The sequence below is a fragment of the Lepidochelys kempii genome, chromosome 27, assembly GCF_965140265.1.
Source record: "Lepidochelys kempii isolate rLepKem1 chromosome 27, rLepKem1.hap2, whole genome shotgun sequence".
Lineage (NCBI taxonomy): Eukaryota > Metazoa > Chordata > Testudines > Cheloniidae > Lepidochelys > Lepidochelys kempii.
In genome coordinates, this window is record NC_133282.1 from 10,919,930 (window position 1) to 10,947,725 (window position 27,796).

Sequence of the window (27,796 nt, forward strand, 5' to 3'; positions counted from 1 at the left end):
CAGTGTCTGTACATGCAGGATGGATGGACATTCCCCCTCTGTTATGGGAGCCTGGGATGGAGGGGCACTACTGTCAGGAATACTGTGTACACCCTGTTAGACGTTTATGTTGTCCTGATATACGATGTTATAGTCTGGCCACTTGTGGATACTCCCCACCTACTACCTGTCCGATATTGTACCCTACCCCTCAGACGGCATTATTCAAGTAGGCCCCAACAAAACACTTCTGCATGATGTTCTCATGGTCTCTGTGATTTGTTCTCATGGTCTATATGATTTGTCCAATTTTTCGGCACCCTTGCAAAATGTATGTTCAGATCACCCTAGCTCGCTGCAATGGCTGCAGGACCAGCTACGGTTTTTAATGCACCATTTGAGCCCATACAGCCAAAAGGCTGAAATGTAGCATTCTAGGGGATGCTGGAGGACTTTTTGGAAGCTTCAACTCTATAATTAATACAATTAATTTAAATTCTGAGAGATCATACAACTCTAGGGCCAAGCCACCCAAGCCCTTAGACATACCAACACTGGGGTGTCTTATGCTCTGACTGCAAGAGAGGATTTTTACGAAATCACTGAGAAAACCTCAGACGCAATAGTCAACCTGGCCAAGTCAGAGGCTAAAGGTCGTGCTTGTGATTTGCTTAACATTGCAAAAGAAGATACGTTAGATGTATGCCTGGGTTTTCCTCCATCCGGAAACCCTCCTGGGTTTTCCTCCATCCACCCACCGCATTTCATTGCGACTTGCTCCTTCAGACCAACACAATTCACAGATTAGGGCCAGAAGGGACCATTGTGATCATCTTGTGTGACGACCTGCATAACACAGGCCAAGCTGGGCTGGTCAAAGAGGATAGGGACCCTTCAGCACCTCCACAGAGCTAGGAAAATAAAAGAAACACTTCAGAAATACTTACATTTTTATTTGTTTTGGCAACAAAACTAGAGTAACAAACTTTATTTGGGTTCAAGTACAGTTTATACACACAAAAAGGACCTGTTGCCAGCACCACTGCTCTCGGTGACCACCAGTACAGGAGCGGATTCTCAGTGCTTCATTGAGAAGGAAGATCGATGATGCACATGGTGCTTAGAAAGGATGAACAAAAGGCCTTAAAATGCAGTCTGGAGAACCTGAACGCCACAGTGAAGGGAGAGCTGCCACAGCAGCAGAGAGGTCTGCCAATGGCAGGGCACAGAGAAAGCGCGAGCTCCAAACTTACCTTTCTTCCTCCCATGGTAGGTTCTCAGAAACAGAAACTGGCCAGCACGTTTCATGCAGTGACATTAGCCTTGCTGCAGGATGGGACCAGCCAGATAAATGGCATTTATTGTAAAATATAGTATGGTGCAGTTTCAAAGACTTTCAAAACTACATCTTACTTTTAAAAAATGCAGCTGGTGGCTGAGGTGGCTACATGAAGAGACAGGAACAGCTGGTTAGTTCCAGAAAATTGGGGTGCCCTTCTGACCTGCACTTCAGGGCATTCAGCACCACATGGCAAGAGTTTTAAAAAAACAAAGATCTACGGGTCTCCTTGAAGAGATGAATGCAGCCTTGCAGAGGAATCTCCTAACCTCTGAGCATGGCTGGAATAGAAGGGGACCCCTTTTTCCAGAGCTGTCTGATCTTCCATTTTCCTCTCAATAAAGCAGCAGGCTAAATTTGTTATTGCCAAAAGAGTGACCCCATGAGAAGAATGCCACACTGAGAACCTGGCGGTCTAGAAGAGAATGTCCAAGTCTAAGAAGAGTTGCATTCCTTCTCCCCTCCTTTACACTTGTCTCAAAGGCACCCTTGTAAAGGAACAAAACAAAGGGTTTATCTAAAGATAGGCTAAAGATACACAGAAACCTCTGAACTAGGGACATTAGAGAGTCAGTAACAGGGGAAAACAATGGGTATGGAGACCAACAAATCGGGATTGACTCAGCCTCAGCTCTGGCGAACAAAACTCCTAATACAGCCTATCCCTGGTGCTCAACAGCAAGAGCTGGGGGGCTCCTGGCACCAAGGAGGAAACATTCAGCATTTCCTACAAACAGATCCCTTTTTCCAGCTAATTTCTGTCCAAGGGTGATTCCAGGCTCTGCTCAAGTAAACGACTAGGTGAAGTTCCTTACTACAGTCATATAAACTCTTCTGCATGTAACATTCATCCCGGCTTCATTTGAGAGGGGCCAATAAATTACTATGTCCAGAAAGCTCCTTCAAGGGCTTTAGAACCGTATATTTGCCACATTGCTCTAGAATTCCCAGTCATCCACCTCTAGCTGTTCCAGACTGGATACCAGTCCAAAAATGCCACTGGGATCCTGTGGCCGCGTACCTTCAAAGTTGGTGATTGGCGTGACAGGGCGCAGTAGTTCAGGAAGTGCTTCGGATGCACGGCGTTTGATCTGGGGGCAGAGGGAGAGTTAGTTTGAGCTATTCTCACTTGGGGAGATTTTATGGCATTAGTAACATTCGACCACACATAGGACATCACAATACCCTCTACCAGAAGATTAAATGAACCACTTTACCTGCTTGAAAAAGGAATGATTCAGCAGGGTGCTTGCACTTGGCCTGTACAAAAGAGAATGAGAAGGGAATGAATCATCATATAGGAGACCTGAGTGTGATTAGCGTAAACGACACTGACTTTCTAACAGCTTTCCTGTGTCTTTACAAGCTCTTTACAAACACTCACCACCCTGTGAGATATAGGTCAGGATGATTCTTATTTTACTGAGGGGGGAAACTGAGGCACAGACGGGGAAGCGACTTAACCAAGGTCACATAGCAAATGAGTGAAGGTGGGAACAGAATCCCGGTCTCCTGACTCAGGACTGGACCTCAGCCACAGGCCTCACCCTTTTATACACAGTAGTAGAAACTTTTATCCTCTAGGCATCCCCAGGGGGGGTTGACAAAGGAAGGAGTTAAGCGCCTTTGCCATTAGAATCTGCTTCACAAGAGGCAAAGTTGTTGGCCAGAATGACCAGGTTATCCCCCAAAGATTTCTCAAAGTGCCATGGGATCTGTAGCTCCTTTCGTGAGACAGCAGCATGAATCATAGAAGATCAGGGTCGGAAGGGACCTCAGGAGGTCATTTAGTCCAACCCCCTGCTCAAAGCAGGACCAATCCCCAACTAAATCATCCCAGCCAGGGCATCCCAGCATGATTGAAGATAGCGCAATCAATTAACTGAAAAGCCATGTGATGCAGTTATCACAGGGACAATCATTGCCCTGTATACTCCTCTCCCCTGGACAGTGAAAGAAGCTATACACGGGGACACAGCAAAAACTTCTGCTAGCCAAATTATGAATAGCCTATTATAGGTACAGAGACGTTTGCCACAGAGTAAGATGACAATACATGGTCCTGGTGAACTAGAAAAGGAAATGCTGTTCTTGCTCTGTTCTCAGCATTTATTCACTGAAGTCTCAAGATGAGCTCTCCTGGCTGGAGAATGAAACTGCTTCTGGGACAATGAGGTCTAGTGAGAATGGGAGTTGCCAGTCCTGAGTTAGTTTCCCCAACATGCCACAGACTCGACGTGTGGCACTGGGCAAGACATTTAACCTCTCTGCCTCAGTTTCTCCACCTGTAAAATGAGGATAACACCTCCCAAGAAGCTTGTGAGGCTTAATAACTGAAATTCTTTGGGTTCTCTGATGCAAGGTCCTATCAAAATGCTACATATTCTTACGGCTTTCAGGCTATATATTTATAGCTATTCTGGACACCTCTTTTGCCGTACATATGGGGCACCTCTTCACACAGCCATGCTTTTAATCAGAGATCACTGAACAAAACGCCAATACTGAGACTCAACTCAAAAGCCATGGCGAGAGATCGGGATTAAAACAATCTTTAAACCACACAGAGTCCACAGTTACAGTACCCAGGCCCCGAATGGTGTTTAGAGCAGATCTGTAACCAAGCATTCCCATTATGGCTGTACCGCAAGTCGGAATTACGCTGCAGGCACTGCTCCACGAAGTGATGGAAGTGGGGTGAGAAGGTCCGATGGTAAGGGTGCAGTGTTGACTCCCCATTGGCTGCCCTCACGTTGCTAACTGCCATCCCTTCACCAATCCCGGAGTTAGCACATGAGCGGGATGTTTTCATGGTCAGCTCCTCAGCCGGGATCGTGGTGGTGTCTAGCAGGCATGGAACAGTTCCGTTCAGCTTCTCCAACAGCATCTGAAATGGAATTGGATGAAACGACTCACATGCATGAGACAGAGCAGACACATTTAAGAGAGCAGGCAGGACTCTCTACAACAAATGTATTTAAACTTCAGATACTCTATGCAACAATCTTCAGTTGTGTCCTGCAAGTGGTCCAGGGTCTGCATGTGTTGTATGTTCATTCAGCATTACTCTTGCTGCAGGACTTAGACACCAGTGTCCTTAGTTGCTATTCTAACATAGATTGTATTACGTGAACTCTATGGGCCAAATTCCCTTCTCACACAGGGCCCGATCGTGAACGTTCCAGAGCGCTCTCAACTTGTCAGCAATTCACAGTATCGGGCCTTTAACTGCTGCGGGGTTGCATTAAGTCACAGCAGTTACACACACGTTACAGTGCAGCATTTGGCCCCTTGCAGCAGTCATATTTGATGACAAGTCTGTAGGTCTCCTAATCCAATTGGCAGGCAAAGTTCTTAATTCTTTGTTATAACCTGGAATGATGCCACATCCAGCTGGTCAGGGCAAGGGCTGAGGTGGCTGTAGGGAGATCAGGGCACCTCTACTTTCATATTAGCTTCCCCTGATTTTGGATAGTTGTTCTCCCGGAGCACCTGTTGGATCCTGGTTCCCTCAGCAGCATTTAGACCCCTTCATTCCTGCACCAAGGTTTCATGAAGTGGCTCAATGTGAAAGTTGATTTGGGTTAAAAAGCAGAAAGGGGAGAGTAGATCAGGTGGAAGCAGCATGCCCAGGCCCCCTTTACATAACAAACCTCCAATAACCCTACACTTATCTAGGAATGCACAGAACAATGCTTTCTGTTTGAGAGTGATGTTATAATCTGGACTGGACAGCAGAGCTCAGGAAGCATGAATGCTCTAACTTGGCACAGGTGACATGTAGCAACCCATGTACCACTGCTCTCAGTAACCTGTGTGCAGAAGGTTGTTATAAAATGTTAATCAAGTTCTGTACCTGGACTTTTCTAGCGGTAGGATGGTACATTAGAATCATAGAATATCAGGGTTAGAAGGGACCTCAGGAGGTCATCTAGTCCAACCCCCTGCTCAAAGCAGGACCAATCCCCAACTAAATCATCCCAGCCAGGGCTTTGTCAAGCCTGACCTTAAAAACTTCTAAGGAAGGAGATTCCACCACCTCCCTAGGTAATGCATTCCAGTGTTTCACCACCCTCCTAGTGAAAAAGTTTTTCCTAATATCCAACCTAAACCTCCCCCACTGCAACTTGAGACCATTACTCCTTGTTCTGTCATCTGCTACCACTGAGAACAGTCTAGAGCCATCCTCTTTGGAACCCCCTTTCAGGTAGTTGAAAGCAGCTATCAAATCCCCCCTCATTCTTCCCTTCTGCAGACTAAACAATCCCAGTTCCTTCAGCCTCTCCTCATAAGTCATGTGTTCCAGTCCCCTAATCATTTTTGTTGCCCTCCGCTGGACTCTTTCCTATTTTTCCACATCCTTCTTGTAGTGTGGGGTCCAAAACTGGACACAGTACTCCAGATGAGGCCTCACCAATGTCGAATAGAGGGGAATGATCACGTCCCTCGATCTGCTGGCAATGGCCCTACTTATACATCCCAAAATGCCATTGGCCTTCTTGGCAACAATGGCACACTGTTGACTCATATCCAGCTTCTCGTCCACTGTCACCCCTAGGTCCTTTTCTGCAGAATTGCTGCCGAGCCATTTGGTCCCTCGTCTGTAGCGGTGCATGGGATTCTTCCGTCCTAAGTGCAGGACTCTGCACTTGTCCTTGTTGAACCTCATCAGATTTCTTTTGGCCCAATCCTCTAATTTGTCTAGGGCCCTCTGTATCCTATCCCTACCCTCCAGTGTATCTACATTTCTAATCTGTTTTTCAAGGTGTGCCCCAGAACCCTACTAGTGTTAAATGTTTCCCTGGGAGGGTGACACCAAGATGCTCCGGTCAATCTGCAAAGGAGGACTGACTTATTTTGAACTGAATGGACCTGCTCCTGCTCCCACTGAAACCAGCAAGAGATTTGATAGAGACCTCAATGGGAGCAGGGTCTTGATTGGTATTGGAGGAGACTAACTGTAATGATCTTCAATTCTCTGTCTACTGCACTGTTTGTAATATCAGATTCTCACGTTTTATAGAAATCCACACAACATGCGGAGAGAGGTATCCCTTCGAGTTATGGATTTGATTAAGATTAACGGAATGGCTGTAGGAAGAAAGGCATCCTCAAGAGGGGAAAAAAGGGAAGGTTTTATTACACATTAAAAAACTCCAAAAGGTGTCAAGTCAATCAATAATAATCCTACAACAGAGGCCTTCAGAAGAAACTCCATATTTTGAAACATTTAAAAGAAGACTGGAGACAGAGCACTAGAAAATTTACTATAGGGAACAATTCTGCGCTGGTGAGGAGATAACCTAATAGATCTTTTCCAATGCTAATTTCTATGTATGCCTTTATGTACCTCAGAGATGCAGCCTCTGGTAGCGTGGAAGTCAGCAGTAGTTTAACAGGTAAGAAAGGAAAGAAAAGAGGCGAGGGTTATTACCCTTACTTTTGTGCAAAGAGTGCCATTAGAGATCTTTCATGACCTCAAGAGCTCAGAATCTGTCACATCTCATTACAAACACAGCTGCCGCCAATAACTCGGTTCCTTGCATTTAAGTATTATTGACAGATACAGAACTCAATTTCCTAACTCCACAGCATGCAGTTATAAGGCTGGGGTGGAAGGAGCGCCCAAGCAGCTTGTAAACCCTACCTGAGTAGCAGGCATATCCTTGAATGGGACGTGTCCATTTGCCAGTTCACAGGCCGTTATCCCCACACTGTAAATGTCGGATTTTGCATCATAACCCTGGAGATTCTAGAACCAAAGAGCGGGATGGAGAGAATTAGCTATAAAGTCAGTTATGTGTTATGCTTATCCTTGCGGGAATCTGATCAGGTACCTGAAGGGGAAGGACAAAAACCAAACAATTAAACCAAAGTGCCCTAGTACTTGTAGAAGTTTCACTACCAAGGCAACAAGGTTTGAGGTTGTTTGTTTTTAAAAGAAAATGCATCTGTCTCAGTGTTGGTGATCAGTTTCTTTGGAAGGAGACAGAAGGACTGCCCAGTGGTTAGGGCACTAGCCTGCAACTCGGGAGATCCACGTTTAGTTCCCTGCTCTTCCACTAACTTCATGTGTGAGCTGGGGCAAGTTACTTAATCTTTCCATGCTTTAGCTCCCTATCTGTAAAATGGGGATAATAGCACTGCCCTACCTCACAAGGAGTTTGCAAGGACAATTAGACTGTGAGGTGCTTGGGCACTTGGTAATGGGGGCCAGATAAACACCCAAGATACATTCTATTAGATACACAAAGAGAATGACCATTTAATGTAATCCGTAACACAGAAACTAGTATTTGGGGAGAGCTCCATGCAGTTCCCCTCCATTTCACACAACTATGCAGACTCCCCTCTGGAGCTTAGCCCCTGCACTGGTGCAAAACTCCATACCCGGCGCTCTAGTACGGACCTTTCTGAAGGCTTATTTTGCCCCCATTGAACACCCACGTCCCCCTCAGGCCGGGCTGATTACACTGCTGCTTTTTTAAACAAAAAAAAAAGAGTGAAGAGAATGAATGAAAACTCATCAGGAGGAAAAATGATGCTAAAAGTCTCTACGGGTTTAACTTAGCACAGCAGCTTTAAACAGTGAGCAGCTAGAAACCCACTTATCACTGAGCAGTGTCACAGAGAGCCATGGGAACAGACTGACAACATAAGGGAATGCGTATAACGAGATCAGAGACTAGCGTTATTACACTCGTTAACATGCTACGGTGACAGCATGAGTGCAAGGCCTTAGCGACAGACCTGGCATTCAAGATTCCACCCAGCTTTAAGAAGTCTGTTTTAGCTGCTCTCCTTCCACCCCAGGTGCCTATCTGTGGGTGAATAAACCGTCTTCCTCCCAGTTGCCATGGAGAGACCACTGAATACAATGTCCTAGGGCAGGGGTTCTCACCCTTTTTCCTTTTGAGGCCCCCCCAACGGCTATAAAAACTCCATGGCCCATCCATGCCACAACAACTGGCTTTCTGCATATAAAATCCAGAGCCGGCATTAGGGGGTCGCAAGCAGGGCAATTGCCTAGAGCCCCATGCCACAGGGGCCCCCGCCAAGCTACGTTCGGCTTCAGCCTCGGGTGGCGAGACTCAGGACCCCAGACTTCAGCCCTATGTGGTGGGGCTTTGGCTTTTTTCCCTGGGCCCCAGCGAGTCTAACACTAGCCCTGCTTGGCAGACACCCTGAAACCTGCTCACTGCCCCCCCAGGGGGCCCCAGACCCCTGGTTGAGAACCACTGCCCTATAGAATGAAAAGATGCCTCTGGGTGCAACTCAGAAGGCTCACGTTCAGTGTTATGGGGGCAGTACGGCTAACGGGCTGCGCTTGCCACCAGGATATGAAATGTTAAGTTGACATGAATGGGTGTCTGGCATGAGGGTCCAGAGCAGTATGACCCACTCAGGACAATAGGCCAGTTTTGTCATTAAAATGCCAAAGACCCAATTCTCCTGCTTGCCGAATCAGAGTAGCTCCCATTGAAACCCATGGTGCGGGAGAATCAGGCTCCAAGAAGGTCTGTGCTGCCTTTTCCAAGAACCATGATTTTGTTACACGATCAGATGCTCTCCTCAGGCTACAAAATTAGCCTGAAAATAGTTCCTTGCTTCTTGGCAAGAAATTCCAGCAACAGTGAAGGAGGGGGGGGGTCTCTGTCCACAAAAGTAAGAAAGTCAACAATGAGGAAGAAGAGGAGAGTGACCCATAAAATGACAGTAGTTCTATCCCATACCTGCTGTAAGACTTCAGGACTGAGCCATGGTAGGACCTTGATACTATACTTGGGGAAGTCGTGGACAACTCTGAGCCGCTGCCCGTGGTTGATCATGCTTAGGTTACTGCGCAGGCCTGAGAGGTACACCTTCCCATCCACAGAGATCAGGATGTGGCTGGCTTTCACACTCCTTAAAGCAAAGGGGATCAGAAGTAGGAGGTCAACACATGGTCAAGGATCATCTACCTTAGAAGGACTTTAAATTCCTTCCCAGCATCTATGTGAGAAGATTATTTTATAGGGATCCTGTACAGGATTTAAGGAAGGCATATTCTGAAGCCTAGGCACATTGAGCATCCAGTGAAAATATGTGACAGAGTGAGTACCAATAGCCTAGAATAATCAGGTTTTGAAACTTACGTCCAAGTATGTGTGGCAGCCATGTTAGTGTTTATCAGGAAAAACATAAATCTGATTAAGGGTCTGGAGGCACTGATTTAAGAGGAGAGATTAAAAGAGATAAATATCTGCTGCTTGGCCAAGTGATATTTGCGTAAGCATAAATAAAGCCTCACCTCTTAAAAAAAAATAAATGCAACTTTGTACCATTAATCTAAAAAAGCTAGGAGAGAGAACTAAAAGTGAAAGTACCTGGAAAGCACGAAACATGTAATTCACTGGATGAAGGAATAGGCTATCACCTCCCTAACATGACACTGGGACTGTACAGCGAACAATGATGGAAGGATAGGAATAATGCAACCTGCTCATTCCCTTAGAGGTTGCGCTTGGATATTGTGTGATGTCATTACAACCACCATAAGATACAGATGGACCTGCTTCACTGAAGCCTCAACAAAGAGGTGTAAACTACATCAGAAAGACCCCTCTGCATGCCAGGGATACAGAAGAATATTCACCCAAGGGAGGGCAGACGGTTGCCTATCCACTGGAAGGGGCAGCTTTAATTCCAATCTGGGGCTCCATGGAAGTTAGTATATCCCCTGAGTATGCCCTCTTCCCAGCCCCTTCCAACTTCCCTGGCAAAAAGGAAGATGCAGCTGTTTTCTGCCATCACATCCTCCCTCCTCTCATCTTCCCACCTTGGGGACCCCATGGAAGGATTTACTTCAGCAAAAGCTTAACCTAGCCCTAAGTTACTACTACACTTTGCCTCAGGAACATTTTGCGATTTGCTCTTTTTAAAGTACTACTTCTGTGGTAATGAGAAGTCCAGGACCAAGGGCATGGACAATGAAGCTCTCTACAGCAGCAGCAGGGCAAGCTAGATGCAAGCCATATTCTTATTCCAAATCCCTTGAGATACTTAGTCCCAGCTGGATGAATATTGTTTGTAAGCATTTCCTACAGAAAGTAGGATAAGTGATAAAGAGAGTGATTTCCTTTTTACCTATGTACATAGCCCATATGGTGAATGTAGTCAAGAGCCTTCAGAACACCCTGGAGGATATAAGCAATAGCCAGTTCACTCATTCCATCCATGAAATGGGTACAGATTAAATCCTTTGCAGAACCTAAAGAGACAAAGAAACGTTTTTTGATGGAGCAGGAAAAACAGAGGACACTTCACCTAAATAAAGATGATTTAACAGAAGCTAAAGCAGCCTGGTCAGATAGCAGACGTATTCTCCTCTCCACCTACCATAAGCCATGAAGGAGGTCACTACCCATAGCTCATTGTCAGCTATGAAGGTTGCTTTATATGGCACAATGTTGGGGTGGTTGAAGAGTTTGGACACATGAAGTTCACCCTAAAAGCCAAAGGATATTTCAAATCAATACAAAATAAATAAATACAAAACTCCAGATATGGTACAGAGGGTCAGCGCTCTAGGAAGGTTAGACTGGACAAAAGGTAGCACTTTAAGGATTGTCTGCCAAAACACTGACTTGAACCTTCTCTTCACCTGAGAAGTTCCTGTCTCTCCTTTTGCAGATAAAGTGGGAAGATATGACAGCTAAAATAATCTCTCACCAGAGTTAGATTTTCCTGGCATGAGGTCTGTGCATAGGCAACAGTTGCTTAGCACTGAATTCAGGAGCTCCTATGTCAGTGCAACATGTCTGGCAATCCCAACTTCCAGCAAAAAGGAATGGTCATACAGGGACATTTTACATAAATTCAAAGAACACACATACTAAACCCCGACCCCAAACAGCTGTTCTGACAATCTCTGCACAAGGGCTAGTTGGTGTTTACATCATGATGTGTCAACGTTAATACCTATTTGAATGAATTTGCTGGAGAAGGATAAACAAATTATGGCATCAGAGCGTCTGTGTTTGGAACTTGATACAGTATTTCCTTGCACTAATCCTATTTTGAAACTGAGGAGCTCATAGGATGCTATTACAGCAGTTTGGTATGGAAAGATCATTGGGTTCTTCCTCTTCAAGTGCATCCTTTAGAAGAGAAAGGATTAGATGCAAGTCTTGATTTTAACCAGAAGAACAATCCCCTTAGAACAGTGGTTCTCAGTCAGGGGTACATATACCCCAGGGGAACGCAGAGGTCTTCCAGGGGGTACATCAACTCATCTAGATATTTGCCGAGTTTTATAACAGGCTACATAAAAAGCACTAGCGAAGTCAGTACAAACTAAAATTTCATACAGATAATGATCTGTTTATACTGCTCGATATACTATACACATATATATATTCCAATTGATTTATAATTCTATGGTAAAAATGAGAACATAAGCAATTTTTCAGTAACAGTGCACTGTTACACTTTTGTGTTTTTATGTTTGATTTTGTAAGCAAGTAGTTTAAGTGAGGTGAAACTTGGGGGTATGCAAGACAAATCAGACTCCTGAAAGGGGTAGAATAGTCTGGAAAGGTTGAGAGCCACCGCCTTAGAATAACACTCAGCTTTCATAGCACCTTCCACCTCGGACCTCAAAGTACTTTACAAACATGAATCACCTCACAACATGCTCATGAGGTGGGCAAAGATCCCCATTTCACAGTTCAAAAACCAGGCACAGAGAAGTGACTTGCTCATGACCAGACAGCGGCTGAGCTGGTTCCAGAGAACCCAGAACACTAGAAACTCAGTCCAGTGCACTAATCCCTAGACACTCCACCATCAGCTTCAAAATAATTTTAGACATATCAGCCAACTAACATTTACAAAACTATAACTCAGTCTGAAGGACTATCTACTACCAGCACCATATAATGGTTTATTTTTTAATTTGACCATTTCTTCATTAGGATAATTGGTCTTTGTGGGCCAGTAATGCAACTACTATGTTAAAGTTGTACAGCATCCAGATGCTTAGCAATGGGCACCTTAGAAAACATTAAATAACCTGAAGCTGAGATCCTAGGAGTCTTGTTCTTTCAATATACATGAAAGATGCTGTGCCCCATTCTAAAGATTGTAGCATCACCTGCAAGAATGTCACCATCTCATTGGTGCAAGCTTCCAAGTTAATCCTTCTGACTGTGACATACTCTCCTGATGGTTTATACCTGGCCAGGTTCACAGTCATCAGCTCCTCAAAGCCATGACCTGAAAAGAGAGAGTGAGATTAACCCCATAAGCGCGAATACAATTAACTATGTGTTGTGGGAGAGCTTCCATCAACACTTCCTCCTTAGCAATTACCCTCATTCCCTCTCTCACCTTAACTGTTGTTGATGGTCTTGTCTAATATAAAAATTTGCCTGTTCTACATCACCTTCCAATTTCAAGTACTCTACATACAAAACCAATTACTTAAAAACCTGCTGGGAGATAGGTCAGTAATATTCCTATTTTACAGATTTGCAAACTGAGGCCCAGAGAGATGCAGTGACCTGCCAAGAGCCATACAGGGAACAAATGGCAAAGCCAGGTATGAGACTCAAGAGTCCTAGCTGATACCCTTTTGCTTCAAGCTCAAAACCACGCCTCCTCTCATCTAGTATTTATCTTTTACTTGGATTGTAGGAGCTTCAGGACAAGAAACCCACCTTAATTTACTTTTTAGACAGTAATTTTACTAGTACTAAAACAAAACAAGAAAGAAAGGATATTTTGCATTTTACATTTCAGAAAACCACCAGACAAGAAAAATTCAGTACCTTACAAAGGAAGCATACATGGAGAATGAAAATTAGGTGTTTTTCTGGGAACATTACCTATTACGGTGAGCAACTCATAACAGCTGCTGTCTGGTAAAAAGCTGCTCATGGTGTCCCTTTTAGGGGAAGATGCTATCGACTCGGAGCTCGCATCATTGGTCTAGAAAAGCAAGATAAAAATCAGAAACGGATATTAATTACATCTAGTAGAGAGATCATCTGTTCCACATTATATTTTTGCACATGCTCATAATATCAGGACATATCTGAGTATAAAAGCTAGCTGTGTCTGCTGTAAATATCTTAATACAAACTGAAACCCAGGAGATGTCTGGATTTTCTGGAACGAGGTATCTGCTTTCTATGACATGTAACCAAACAACATAATTTACCATCTACTATAAACCAGATGGTCTTTTTTAAGACACATGACAGCACTACTCCACCCCTTTGCAACAGCCACCTTTCTCCCACTCTTTACAAACTTCTGCATCATAATCTGTTTGCTTGTGCAGCAGTGACAGACTGAAGACCTGTCTATGGTGGGTTTTTTTGCACTCTGGCAATAAGCTTTTCCTGGCTGAGGTTGCTACTTTTCAGCCACTTATCTATTCATGCTCTCTCTGTGGCAAAGGCTGACAAAGTTGAACTTGTTTTGCTGCAGGAAGAAGCGATGAACCAACTAAGAAAAGCCCAAGATGCATAGATCAGACACACATGGAAAGAAGCTCCAAATGGGAGCAAGAGTTTAGCTGCAGCAAAGAGCTAGTACAAATGAACACAGGAGCAGCACTCCCACGTCTGCCAGCCTGCTTGAGAGAGGCTGCATCTTTTCACTACAACTGAGAGAGCTCCCTGCTATATCCACATGCACAAGCTGAAAAGAGAAATGTTCTTCTCTGTTCATGCTGACTCATGCTTAAAACTGATTAAAAACAAGCTGTGCAATTCAATACACGGGCATTACAGTCCAAGTTGCATTACAGGAGCCTGTCACAAAAACTGACAGATGATTTGATATGCACAAAAAGAGGCCGCAATCTCTGGCAGCGTTAGCAGCACAGTTGAATTCTAATTCTCCTTAGTGGGGGGTTTCAGAGGAGCAAGAAAAGTCTATACACAGTGTTCAGGCATGTTCCATTATTGCAGTGCATTTTGTCCTTCAGTAACGCTTATAGTTAGATGAGTGACACAGGGAGGCTCCAGATTTCTCTCTCTCCAACAGACAGACCAAATCTGTTCATTTTATGTCAACTTTGAATTAGGTGAATTTTTCCTAATCTGCCAGAAACACTAACTCCACCTGGGAACTGGAAACCCAGGTCTGTTCTTTCTGTCTCAGATCACCAGCCATAAATATTCTACAATCAGACTTTCCTAACAATTTTGCTATTGATGCATGCAGCAGGGAAAAAAAACAAAAAACAAAACACAACTCACTTTCTCGTAGCTGCAATGGAAGTGCAAACACACACCTGTCTCGGTCATTGAAGGAAGGAGGTATGATGCAATGACAAAGAGCTATTAAGTAACAAGAGGCTATTCTAACCATACCCACACTATGGCTTGGTCTACACTACAAAGTTCTGTCGGCATAACTATGTCAGCTAGGAGTGTGAAAAAAATCTCACACCCTAGTCAATACACCCGTGCCGGCAAAGCCCCTGGTGTAGATGCAATTACCTTGGCAGAAGCGTACTTTTGGTCGGCATAGTTAACGTCCTTTGGGGAAACGGTGCAGCTACCCTGGCAGAACTCCTTTGGCTGGTATATGCTGCATCTCCACTAGGGGGCTTTTGCAAGCATACTGTAGCTATTCTGACAAAAAAGTTCCATAATGTAGGCAAGCCCTAACCGTTTCTCCAACTGAGGTCTGCGAACCCCTGGGGGCCTGCAAGGGTACTCCAGGGGGTCTGCAGGCCCCGCTGATCAACTCAACTCCTCCCCCACCCTCCCCGCACTGCCTGCACACCGGGAGCAGCTGTTCAGCGGGATGCAGGAGGTGCTGGGAGGGAGGAGCGGGGATGGAGCACGCTTGGGGGAGGGGGGCAGAATCATATCCAGGGCCGCCAGCCCTCTGATCAATTCCTCCCCCTCTCTCCCAGTGCCTCCTGTACACCAGGGAATAGCTGTTCAGCAGAGTGCAGGAAGCGCTGGGAGGGTGGGGGAGGAGTGGGGATGGGGTGTGCTCTGGGGAGGGGGCAGAAAGAGGTGGGGAAGAGGAGGGGCAGTGGTGGAGCAGGGGCGGGAAGAGGTGGGGTGGGGTGGGGCCTGGAGCTCAATGGGAGGCTTCAGGGTCCGCAAAAAATTTTAAATTAAAATGGGGGTCCTTGGGTTGCTAAAGTTAGAGAACTGCTGCTAAAATATATTCTGAACACTTTAGTTATAACTTATTTAAAACAAAACCTACTCCATCTCCTAATGATTGTTTTTAAAGCATTCTTGATGCAAATATTAAATACTTGCTTCTTTAAGCAACAGCTGATAAGTACACTACTGAGAAGTAAAGGGGTCCTAGAAGCATCCTGAATCCACTGGTTCTAAAGACAAAACCAAAGTTTTTTTCAACACCCTAACATTAACAGCTGACACCACTTATGCATTAGAAAATGGAGTTCTCTTTAAAATGTTATGCATGAATTTGGCAAATGATTTTAATGTTATGAAACTGGATACATAAGCTTCCTAACTCCATCCACATACCTTAGTTCTAACCCGCAATGCCCTCTGTTATTCCAGTCCTGGCCTCACTTCCCACAGAGCTACAAGGCCACCTCATTACTGAGTGCCGCATTCTCTAATATTACAGTTCTAGGCTCTGTCAATGCGCCTCCATCCCGAGCCAAAGCTCCATCACCTATTCCAGTTCTGGAGACTCCGGCTCACAATTCTATTAAATCTGCAGTGCTCGTGTTCCAGTTGTGGGGCTCTCTTAAGCAGATAGCTAGAACCTGTGGCAAACTGACTGAAGCTTTGGCAAGATGGATAAGTGTCCACTAGGAATTAGGTTTAGACCAAACTTATCTTCATTTGTGGCTTAACGCAGTTTTAGACTCGAGTCTGAAGAAGTCTTAAGAAAATCCGATTTGGCACAAAAACTTGGCTGGGACAAACTAGAGACTAACTGACAGCTTCTGAAACAATTATGCTGGCTAGAAAGGCAGAATCCCTAGAAAGTTGCAGGCAACAACACAGCTTTTGGAAAACTTCAACATTCTTTGATGATTATGTTAGTTACATGAACATATGATCCCAATTTTTCTACCACAATTAAAGCACTGGGAGTCAAGGAAACCAGCAGTTTACTCTTAAGCGGGAAGAGACAGTTTAGCAAAGGGTAAAAGTTTGCCAGAAGTCTCCAAGGGCATTGAAGAGAAATGAAAAAGAACGCATCTACTGTGCACTCACTCATCTGTGTTTTGGCCACATGGCAAGGCAGTACATTTATATGTAAATACACTCTTACTAGAGAAATGCTAAGGGCTCCAATTCTAATTTTAGGAACATGGGTGAATAGGCTGTAGCTTGTAAAACCTACTGCAATGCATTCGTAAGATGTAGGCTGATTGTATAGATTATATACCCTGTGTGAGATCAGACACTGGGCCACTAGGTCTATATGAGATTATACTTCCAGCTGCTGATAAACTAATGGTCAAGAGGGGAAGCTACAGAACAGGCAATTTCACACCTGCCATTCGAACAGGAAAAACAAACTGGGACTAAAACGTTTCAAAGGTTAAAGTCGTGTTTCAACCAAACCAGAACCAAACAGATTTGACACTTCAAATTAGAGTAAAGAGATCAGTGGTGGAAGTTGACCTGATATCAGGAATCAGATGAAGGGGAAAAAAAAAAGGATGGTAGTACGGTATTCAAGCTCTGCTCATAATTCCAGAATGGCTGGTTGTTTCTGCTAAGATGATTGACAGTGAACTAGTAGACAACAATGGCATTATTGGATATCAGAGTCAACACACTGTTTGAGGGGAAGGGGAGAGTATAAACCTCAGAGATCTATCGTTTCAGTCAGCCTACATACTCAAGACAACATTGTATCAAAGGTCTGGAAGCTTAGTTTAAAATTAAAAAAAGCTGAAATACTGAAGAAACTAATGGCACCACCAAATACTAGCTCGATCCAACACCTGCTTGGAACTCAAAACCTTACATCAATGAACAGCCGAAGAGTGACCGTCACTAATAGAAACTGAGGAATCTGAGTTGTTCAAATTATCTGCACATTTTAAAATGTAACCTAACTAGAGTTATCAAAATACAAATTATTATTTGGGGCATGTAACCCTTAGATCATTTTAACCTTGAAAAATTAAAAAAGTATTCTTAAAATCTCTTATCCTCGGTGTCTAGGGCAATCAGTGCTGAATTAATGCATCAAAATGATGGAAGATTTCCCCTGTGTCAGGAATTGTAGATGGGAAAGATCCATCAGGTTATTGAGTCCACTATCCTTGGCCACTGAAAGTTTGTTTCCTACCATAAATTAGCCTCAGTTCAGATGAAGCATTCAGTTTTCTATAAACTTTCTACTTTTCTCCTGAATGGAACTGGGAGTCAAGACCCCTGGGTTCTAATCCAAGCTCTGTAATACAGACACACTGTACCTCCCTTTTCCCATCTGTAAAATGGGGATAATGCCTACCCCCAATGAGAGAGAGGACAAGGTTTAATTTTTGTAATAACCTCAGTGAAAGGCACTATATTATTTCAGCTCATGCAACTGAAGCACAAAGAGGTAAAAGCTAATCTCTGGCTCAGCCATGATTGGAATCTAGAATCCCAACAGTTCCAAATCTTTTGCTCTACCCACTATGTCACACAACATTATCATTTGGCTATGAATTGAAGGCTGCTACCCATTCTTATTTCTAGATTTCCATTAAATATTCCTACCAATTCTGACTTTCACAGTTAATGCCCAGATCATTACATTTTCCATCATCTCCACCCACCCCTGTCAATGGCAGGACTGACAGGAAAGAAACAGAGGCACATGGGGTCCTGTGAAGCAGAAAGGCACCACCAAGAAAATGAAGATTATTCTGCAGCAATGACAGCTGCTCTGAAACTGTGCATTATGTAGGTGGTTTGCTTTAATACAATGCACTCCAAATTTAGCAGAAGCCAACACATGCAAAAAAATGAAATAAATCTAACACGTTATTTTTTAACTATGGTGCAGGCTGTTTCAACCAAAATAGAACATATCATCTGCTCCCCTTTAGCAATAATTCAGTACATTAGAGACCTTGATTCACCTCTCCGCAGATAAACATTGAGTTTGAAAACTCTACAACTAACCACATTATGCAGAAGGAGCTCTACTCAAAAGTTAAACACTGTATGAGATTAAAAAAAAAATTTAAAAAGAAGTTAAACTGAAATGTTATTTATGAAATATTGCAAAAAAGCTCCTCGAGAGTTTCACACAGGATAACTTTTGGTGTACAGTTAAAAATCACGAAAGCTGTAAAATGAAGAAACGTGGGATTAGCTGCATGAAGTATGACATTCACTAAGGGCTAACATTTCAGGCCTTTTGGTTAGGTTTTAGATTGGACGTATGTTTAAGGAAATTAGTTTTTGAAAGATAATTGTACTGTCAATGCCATTAGGAAACCAGAGCTATGCAATGCCAGCAGTGATTTGCATTTGCCGAATCTAACTCCGGTGGATTATATTTTGGATTCAATGCCTGGTGGAAGATGGGAAGTAAAAAAACAAAACAAAACCACCTAAGTTTCTCTTGCTCACTTTTGACTCAAACTACAAAAATTTCCTTTCCCTGATTAACTAACTATTGCCTTGTTTCTACAACTATCTAGGGGAATAAGATTTGTTTTAAATGAAAGAAAGTCAGCATCAACACCGCAAAGATGTCTAAAGGCCCAGAACAGCCTCCCATTTCGGCTATGTCTACACTGTACACCACTGGTACTTTAATCGGAACCATGAATATGACTCAGATTACAGGTAAAGATTCAAACTGTCCTGTTTTGGACTACACTATGTATTTTTAGATGGCCATTTCATAGCTCTGTAGGGAATTAGTCCTCAAGCAGAAAAGATTTCTCTAAGCAGATAGCAGCACCTGTTGAAGGCTTAAGACTGTTCCTGTGAGCTCTGAAGGAAGTCAAACAGCTATGCCAATGGGTTTTCAGCAGAAGGTGAAGTCCCATTTGAAACTGAAGATTATCTAATTCTCAGTTTGATGCTGGGGTCTCTTTTGCAGATGTGGCATAGGGAAGAGAAAGGAAATCAAATTATTAAAAAAACTGGGCACTGGTTTTGAATGCCTAACCTGAGACAATTTGGGCCCTGTTTTCAGAACCACTTTTGAAAACGTGAGCGTAAGGAATTAAATCTCAGATTTACAGCTAAAACGTCACATGCAACAGCTTCAAAACCACACACCAAAATCTCTTTTCCAGGGTGAAACTTGTTTTCACACATGTAAAGCTAAATATACAGATGAAGTATAAATAAGGTAGAAAGAAAATCAAACTTCCACAAGGAATAATCTCCATGCAATGGACCACAGCACCACAGCCTGCAAAAATCACTTACTTTTCTCCGAGAGTCACCCGGAGGCTGCTCTGGAGTAAAGAAATTAATTGTTCACCATGTTTTCTTCAACAAATACCCATTCAAAACATAGTTTGAATATATATATTTATGAAAATAAATAAATTAAATACCCTCAAAACATAGTTTAGGTACTGGATAGGTGTAAGGATATATTCCCAGGCAAAATCTTTAACTTACAATTAACATCATAACAGTAAGTAACAGACATTAGAAAACATATCAAGAAACCCAATTCTAAAAGTTACAGAGATTCAATTAGCCTTAGGTTAGGGAGATTTGTTTTGTTTTTAGATTGTGAACTTAAACTCATTGTTTAAAAAGAAATAGATTAATACATCTGATGGATTTAAATATTTGGGATAAGCTATTTTGGAAGTTTAATGAGGAATGCAACCTGTGTAGAAAGTGGCAGTTAAATTCTACATAATTCCAAATTTCCCGAGGTAACAAAAATCCACATTTCGACAAGGACACTTATAACAAGATTTCTGTGTAACTAGGGGCTTAGATAAAATGGTCCAAATTTAGCCGTGGTATAAGCAAGTACAATTCACACTGAAATCAAATGAAACAGTGCTCTTAATATTGGGATGAATTTTAGTTTAACAGCTTCATTTCAGGGCAAAGTTTCTAATCAGATTTGTACATTAAAACATGACAGATATTTTTTAAATGTATTTTCTTCCTAGAAGTGCAGTTAAGTCAGAAAAGCCACTGCAAAAAACCACCATCCACATCAGGAGCAAAAAGATACTAGCTACAGCTAGGTTTGAAAAAAAGATTCTGGTAGACCCATCCTTAAACACGTCTGAAAACTGTTTTCAGTGACTGGTTTTAGGCAGGGATTAATTTTAAAAAACAGTGCTAGCCAAAACCATGCATAGCTTCCAAACATGGTAATAAGAAAAGGAGTACTTGTGGCACCTTAGAGACTAAGTTTGTAACCATGGTGAGAATAGACATAGTGTAAAAAAGGTTTGCTAGAAACCCCATCTGAAATGGTTTCAGAGTAGCAGCCGTGTTAGTCTGTATCTTCAAAAAGAAAAGGAGTACTTGTGGCATCTGAGAGACTAACAAATTTATTTGAGCATAAGCTTTCGTGAGGATAGTTCACGAAAGCTTATGCTCAAATAAATTTGTTAGTCTCTCAGGTGCCACAAGTACTCCTTTTCTTTAATCTGAAATGAGGTTCAACATAACTACAAAACTCAATGTGGAAAGGCAAATCTGCAGAATTTACAAGTCAAATGGAAGATTTTGCTAACTACTAATTCCACCTGGGATCTAATCCTCTAGCTAGCTTCCTTTACATCGTCTGTCACAAAGATTCTGCCATCAGAATTTAGCTGACAATTTTGCAAATGATGAAAGTAGCAGATTAAAATCCAGTTTACACTGTTGTCTCAACCCTGGAAAGCTAAAGTGTTACTGTTTTAAAACTTTTTTTTTGCCAGTGAAGTCAGCAGGCCCAATTCAAAGATACTCAAGGAGCAGATCTATTGTATAAGGTAGCACCATATTTACATAGTTACTTTACTGACCACAGTTACACTTAAAGGCTTCTCTTCTATCAGCTTTAATACTTTATTTTAACTAGACTCAGCAACAAAACATTTGGAAAATTTTCAATTTCTGTAATTATCTTTTTCTAGTTCAAAATCTATTTAACAGAGGGAAAAAATGGTTATTCAGGAAAGACCAGACTGCACTAATTTACTGCATTACAAGGTTCTGAAGTTTGTACTACTACTGACTTTAAAATGAACTGCTGTATAAAATCTAAGTTTTTTCTTCTAAGTTTACTTTTGTTGGCCAATTTGAAGACAGTGCTACAAACCGATTTCTTCATTCATGTAGCACATTTACTTATACCACACTGATGGGTGCTTTCAAGTTTAAAGTAAAAGATTTCCACTGAAGCGTCTAAAGAATGGAGTACTTACCTCCAAACAGTTCAAATTCTCTCAAGCCTTCTACAATGAACTTTTCGGACACCCACCGCTAGAGAAGAAAGTCCAAAGCCAATTAGTTATTTCCTCTAGACATATTCCACAGCTCATCCATTTTTATTTTATGTCAACCAAAACAGAATCATATAGATCACTCCGACCATTCTAACATGTGTCTCCTTTGCAATGAGGGGAAATGAGCTAAAATTCATTCAGCAGCTGTAAATATTAATATTTAAACAGTAACAGACAACTGATAAACTGTTATTCTTTCATGTTCTGGAAGAAACTAAGTCAAACAATGTTTAAAACTCAGAGCATCATAAAGGCTGCTAGTGACATGATCTCTATCCACTCAGTTCAATTTTCGATTCGCATCAAGATAGATTAGATATTAGAAATAAACTAAAATACTGGGGGCACGGACTATGTCATCATAAGCTTGTATAGTACTGAGTACACTGTTAACGCTCAGTAAATATTAGTCATTTTACTACTCATTTATGGCAAAAATCTTGGTCGGCTTGCTGAAGCAATCAACAAATTTACTTACATTTATGTTAAACTACCTCTATTTGAAGCAGGCTGGTATGAAAAAGAGTCCACATTCAATTGAAAAGTAAGCAGGATTTCATTGTATCAGTATTTAGCACAATGTGAATGATGTTAAAATTTCAAAAGGGTCGTTTTTACACCATTCACAGTGATCACGTCAGAGATTCTCTTCTGTCACACACACACACACTTTGCTGCTGACTTATGAACCTTAAGGGACACCAGGTTTCCAATCATAAATAAATACATTTCCTTAACTGCGTTACTGTTGCTTTATATTAAAAAGCCTTTTTAAAGTGTATTGTCATCCTCTGCACATTTCATTCTCAACAATGTATCTTCACTACTTAGTTTACTTCCTGTTTAAGTGCTATACACAACAGCTTTGTTATGGAATTCCAGCATTTAAAAGGAAACATTAAAAAAAAAAAAAAAGGACTTCATTTTAAGTTTAAAAGACACTTTAATATATACAAAATATAAATTAAAAGACACTGTCAATTTAGTTAAGTTTCAAGACATTTCCTCCATCCCTCTTTCAAAGGTACCATCAACTCAGTTAAGTTTCAGCATTTGTTTTTTCTGCAATTTCTGTACATTATAAAACAATAAGTGATAAAATCATTTTGTATAATACATAAACAGAAAAAAAGATGTATTCAACAATTAGCACTATCTAAAGAGAATGAACACTGAGAAAAATGCACATAATAAGCATTTGGCAACACATCTAGCTCACAGATACATACCTTTTAAAAGTAACTCTCTCTCTCATAAATCAAAATAATTGTATTTAATTAAAAATCTAGTTCTCCAGCAACAAGATAGAGTATGGTCCCAATCCTGCAACAAGAACTGTGCAGGCAGGCCCCTTTGGAGCTCCAAGGAAGTCAATGGGATGGGCTCCACCCCACACAAACTGTTGCAGAATCAGAGCTTATCTCCATGTGTATGGAAAGATTTACAAAATCAGTTGCTTTTTGGAATAACGCTAGAAGCTAACACTCACCATAATTTGTTCTGGGTTACTTACAAGAAAAGACATGGAATCCAGATTTGTAATGCTACTCCAAGTTCGTGAAATTAAAAATATCCTGAAAATGAGAGCAAGACAATTGTTTTAAGAAGGCAAAGCAAATGAGTTGTCTCCACAATAAGCCTTTCCCGCAAATGAGTTACTGCTCTGTTCCATTCTATACAGCATGTCTCCAGTTGCACACATCAAAACCTAGGTCGCTCTGCTGACTGTTGAAAGATTAGAGCACAAAGGTTTTGTATAAATTAACTTTAAGAAGCTCCGCCACAGTGACAGCAAGTTTTGCAAGGTGAATTTTCCCAAACAGGTTCAGAAATACCTGAACAAACCATTTAAAAAAATCTGTAGAAAAGATATTTCACAGAGGTGGATATGCAGTACAATATTTGGTGGACTACACGTTCCACAGGGCAAGGACCCTTACCCTACAGCAGTACTACAGCTGTACAAACAACAGATTACTGTTCTCTGGCGATTCAAAAAAATAGGGAAAAATCATTTCTGGCCAAACAAAACAGTTAGTTTTGATTTGAAGCTTTTAAATTAAAAAAAAAAATAAAACTAGACGAAATTTCTAAAAGGAAAGTCATTTTAAATAAAAAACCAAAACATTTCATTTAAAAAATGTCAAAACAAAACATTCTGATTTTGAGGTGTTTTTTTTTTAAAGGCTTCCCACCCACCGCCACTGAAACAAGTAAGTGAAATCCACATAAATTTGCAAAATGTTTCTATGTAACCTGCATTTTTCACCAGTTTTGTTCAAATACTTCATCCAGTTCTAGCTGTACAGAACCTCACATAATGGGGCCCCAATGCTGTTTAGTGTGTCTAGGTCCTACCATAATACAAATGTTTAATAATTTCCCAGAGAGAATAGCAACAGAAAGGTACACAGCATGTTACACAACTGTTAAGCAAGTAGCTGGGAATAGGAATATCTGAGTCCTAATTCTTCTGATTGAGTCCTAATTCTGCTACTGATTTGGTGCATGACCTTGGGCAACTCACTCACTTGCCCTGCTCCTCAGTTTTCCCATCAGTAAAATGGGGATAAAAACACTCACCCCCCTTTGTAAGGCCCCTCAGATTAAAGATGCTGTATAAGTATCATTATCTTGCAGGGGATACACAAAGGAAGCTTTATAAAAATAGAACTGCTGCAGTGTCTGAGCGTCCAGAATACAGCATATATCGTCCCTACTGACAGTTACAAGAAAAAAGTCTGGCCGCTCCCCAGTGGACAAACCACACAAACTTACTTAATCATAACATCGACTGCTCCAGGGGGAAAAAAAAACGAAGTGAAATCCTTAAACATGACATCCATCACAATCTCTTCACCACCGAGAGGATAGCTATACACTCTCTGAAATCCATTTCATCCTCATCCATAACACCTTTACATTAACACTTTGGCGAAACCATGGGAACAGCCATGGGTACTAGGATGGCTCTCCACATGGCTCTCCTGGGCCACATTGAGGAAGAATTTCTGGAAAAATTCACTGCAAAACTAATGCTATATCTAATATACATTGATGATATTTCATCCTCTGGACAGATGGCCTAAACTCCCTCATAGATTTCTACCACCACTTCAACAACCAACACCCAACCACCAGACTCTCTCTAGAACATGCCAGCATCAACTTTCTGAACACCATGATCAGCTTCAACAATGGAAACCTACAGAAAACTATATACAAGACTCCCACAGATCACCACACTTACCTCCACAGATTCAGTTATCATCCCAGACACAACAAGAAATTTGTTATCTACAGCCAGGCACCCAGATACCATAGAATATGCACCAAAGTCCAGAATATATATCTTAACACAGTGGTTCTCAACCAGTGGTCCGGGGCCCCCTGTGGAGCCATGAGCAGGTTTCAGAGGGTCCACCAAGGAGGGCCTGCATTAGACTTGCGGGGTCTCAAGGCAGAAAGCCGAAACCCACCGAAAGGGGCTGAAGCCTGGGGCTTCAAGCCCTGCCACCCAGGGCTGAAGCCAAAGCCTGAGCAACTTAGCTTTGTGGAGCCCCCTGTGTCATGGGGCTCTTGGAAACTGCCCTTCTTGCTACCTCCTAACACTGGCCCTGGCTTTTAGATGCAGAAAAACAGTTGTTGTGGCACAGGTGGGCCATGGAGGTTTTTTTGGCATGTTTGGGGGGGGGAGGTGTCTCTGAAACAAAAAGGTTGAGAATCCTTGCCTTAACACACTTAAAACAGCCCTCACTAAACAAGGACACTCCACCAGAGAAGCAGATGACATCATGGAATGGGCCGTCCAAATACCAGGGAGAACCTGCTTCAAACTCGGGGGAAAAAAAACCCTCCACTGATCACACACTCCTAGCTGTCACCTACCACCCCACGCGAGATACAGGGTATCATCAAATAACTACAATGCATACTTGATGGAGGCCACATCCTGCATGAAATCTTTCCCAAACCCCCTCTTCTGGCCTTCAAACAACCCCCCAATCTTGCTAAGCTCACCCATCAGAAGCAAGCTCCTCACAGACCAGAACACACCAACTAAAAACAGCACCAGACCCTGCCAGAACATATGCAAAATCTACAGACATATCTTCACTGCTATGATGATCAACCCCCCTGCCAAAACACACCTTTCAGGACCCATGAGTCCCACACGTTGTGATAGGCCTGTGTTGTATACCTTACCCAGTGCATCAAATGCCCCATCACCAACGTGGGTGAAAAGAGACTTTGCTCTCACATGAACTCACACAGAAAAATGATAAAAGACAATAACACCCCATCACCCACAGGCAAACACTTTTCACAAAGTGATCATGCGATATCAGCTCTCTCAGTCCTCATCCTTTAAGGAAACCCGCACAACAACTTCACAAGATGAGCCTAGGAACTTAAATTCATAACTCTGCTGGACACTTAAAAACCCTGGACAGACCAGAAACATTGGTGTTATGGCCCATTACAACAATTTGTAACACGCTGTGCCGCCTACTAACCCTCCTTTGTCCTATAACTGCAAAGATGTTAATTACCCACTTCACTTTAAGTAGTCTCCTACACCACCTGTGAATCTCCTATGCTTCGCAACCTGTCCCACCTTATATTTAGCTTAGGGCTTGACTACACTGGCACTTTACAGTGCTGCAACTTTCTCACTCAGGGGTGTGAAAAAACACCCCCCTGAGCGCTACATGTTTCAGGGCTGTAAAGTGGCAGTGTAGACAGCGCTCCCAACGCTGGTAGGTGCAACTACACAAGCCACGCTGAAGAGCTGCCGCGGCAGCGCTTTAACATTGCTAGTGAAGACATGCCCTTAGACATTGTGGCTACCTTTTCCAGACCTAAACAAGAGCTCTATGAGGCGCAAAAGCTTGTCCCTTCCACCAACAGAAGTTGGTCCAATGTAAGAGATTACCTCACTTGCCTTGTCTCTCTAGAATAAAAGGGGACAGGCAGAAGCTTCCCTCAATCAAAAAGAGCAAGATGGAGTGAGAGGCCCATGACAGCGGTGGCTCACACTGTCCAACCCTGCAAAAGCAAGCTGGGCTCCAAGCAGGGGTAGGAGCCCAGGGGGACAGCACTGAGCGGGATGCACCATGCGCTCTGGGGAAGGGGCAGCGGTGGGCAGGAGAGGTATAGGGGGCAGGGGGCACCCAGTGCGCGGGAGAAGGGACAGTTGTGGGCAGGGAAAGAACAGGGGGAAGGTGCACACAACAAGCTGCGGGGAGAGAGGCAGGGACAGCTATGGGCAGGGAAAGGGCAGAGGGCACCCAGTACACGGGGGAGGGGTAGAGATAAGGGGTGAGGGGGCACCCAGCACACTGAGGAGGAGAAAGGGAAGGGGCAGGGAAAGGACAGGGAGGCACACAACCGGGGGGGGGGGGGCGGAAGGGGCGGGGACAAGGGGGCGCACAACGGGGGGGCGGGGCACCCAGCGCGCTGAGGGGGGAGGGGCGGGGACAAGGGGGCGCACAATGTGGGGGCGGGGCACCCAGCGGGCTGAGGGGCGGGGACAAGGGGGCGCACAACGGGGGGGCGGGGCACCCAGCGCGCTGAGGGGGGAGGGGCGGGGACAGGACAGGGAGGCACCCAACCGGGGGGGAAGGGGCGGGGACAAGGGGGCGGGGCGCTGAGGGGGAGGGGCGGGGACAAGGGGGCGCACAATGTGGGGGCGGGGCACCCAACGGGCTGAGCAGGGACAAGGGGGTCGGAGATGAAGCGCAGGCGGCGGCGGCGGCGGCGGCGGCGGGCGGGCTGTACGGAGACCCCCCCCGCCCCACTCACTCTCTCCTCCGGCTCCAGGCGCCGCTGCCGCTTCCCCGAATCCCCGGTTACCTGGCGAAGGGGAGACGCTGGGTGCGTGACGCGATGACGTCACCGCGCTGCTGCGTGGCCTGCGCACTGGGCCTCTGACCCACCCAGAGGGTGAATGGGGGGGGGACACTCCCCAATCCCCGCCCCCCGGGTAAATAGGGGGGGCGCAATCCCTGAGCCAGGTCCATAGCCGCCCCCTC

At 43.5% G+C, this 27,796-nt stretch overlaps 1 protein-coding gene across 11 annotated transcripts; it reads right to left on the reverse strand.

The window, feature by feature from the left end:
• Nucleotides 1–6: 6 nt before the first annotated feature.
• Nucleotides 7–27,655, reverse strand: STRADA (STE20 related adaptor alpha). 11 transcript variants are annotated; one of them, XM_073326377.1, is made up of 14 exons: nt 27,567–27,649; nt 23,275–23,335; nt 21,681–21,738; nt 19,717–19,745; nt 13,186–13,288; nt 12,453–12,574; nt 10,697–10,805; nt 10,445–10,568; nt 9,052–9,223; nt 6,966–7,070; nt 3,964–4,205; nt 2,536–2,578; nt 2,340–2,409; nt 7–890 (listed from the first exon to the last, which is right to left on the reverse strand). In XM_073326377.1, exons 2-14 carry the CDS (start codon nt 23,284–23,286, stop codon nt 874–876), a joined length of 1,206 nt encoding a protein of 401 aa, XP_073182478.1. In that variant the 5' UTR covers nt 23,287–23,335; nt 27,567–27,649; the 3' UTR covers nt 7–873. The 11 variants fall into 11 exon arrangements, with proteins under 11 accessions (XP_073182478.1, XP_073182474.1, XP_073182477.1 ...); XM_073326373.1 differs by lacking the exon at nt 7–890 and having other exon boundaries at nt 912–2,409; XM_073326376.1 differs by lacking the exon at nt 7–890 and having other exon boundaries at nt 912–2,409; nt 27,618–27,637.
• Nucleotides 27,656–27,796: the final 141 nt, after the last annotated feature.

Excerpts from the sequence above, each read along its gene's own strand:
- STRADA (XM_073326373.1), bottom strand. Across the intron at positions 9,224-10,444 it reads CATATGGGCTATGTACATAG|GAGTGTGAAAGCCAGCCACA; the intron begins GTAAAAAGGAAA and ends CTTTGCTTTAAG. Across the intron at positions 7,071-9,051 it reads GTCCTGAAGTCTTACAGCAG|AATCTCCAGGGTTATGATGC; the intron begins GTATGGGATAGA and ends CTTTGGTTCTAG.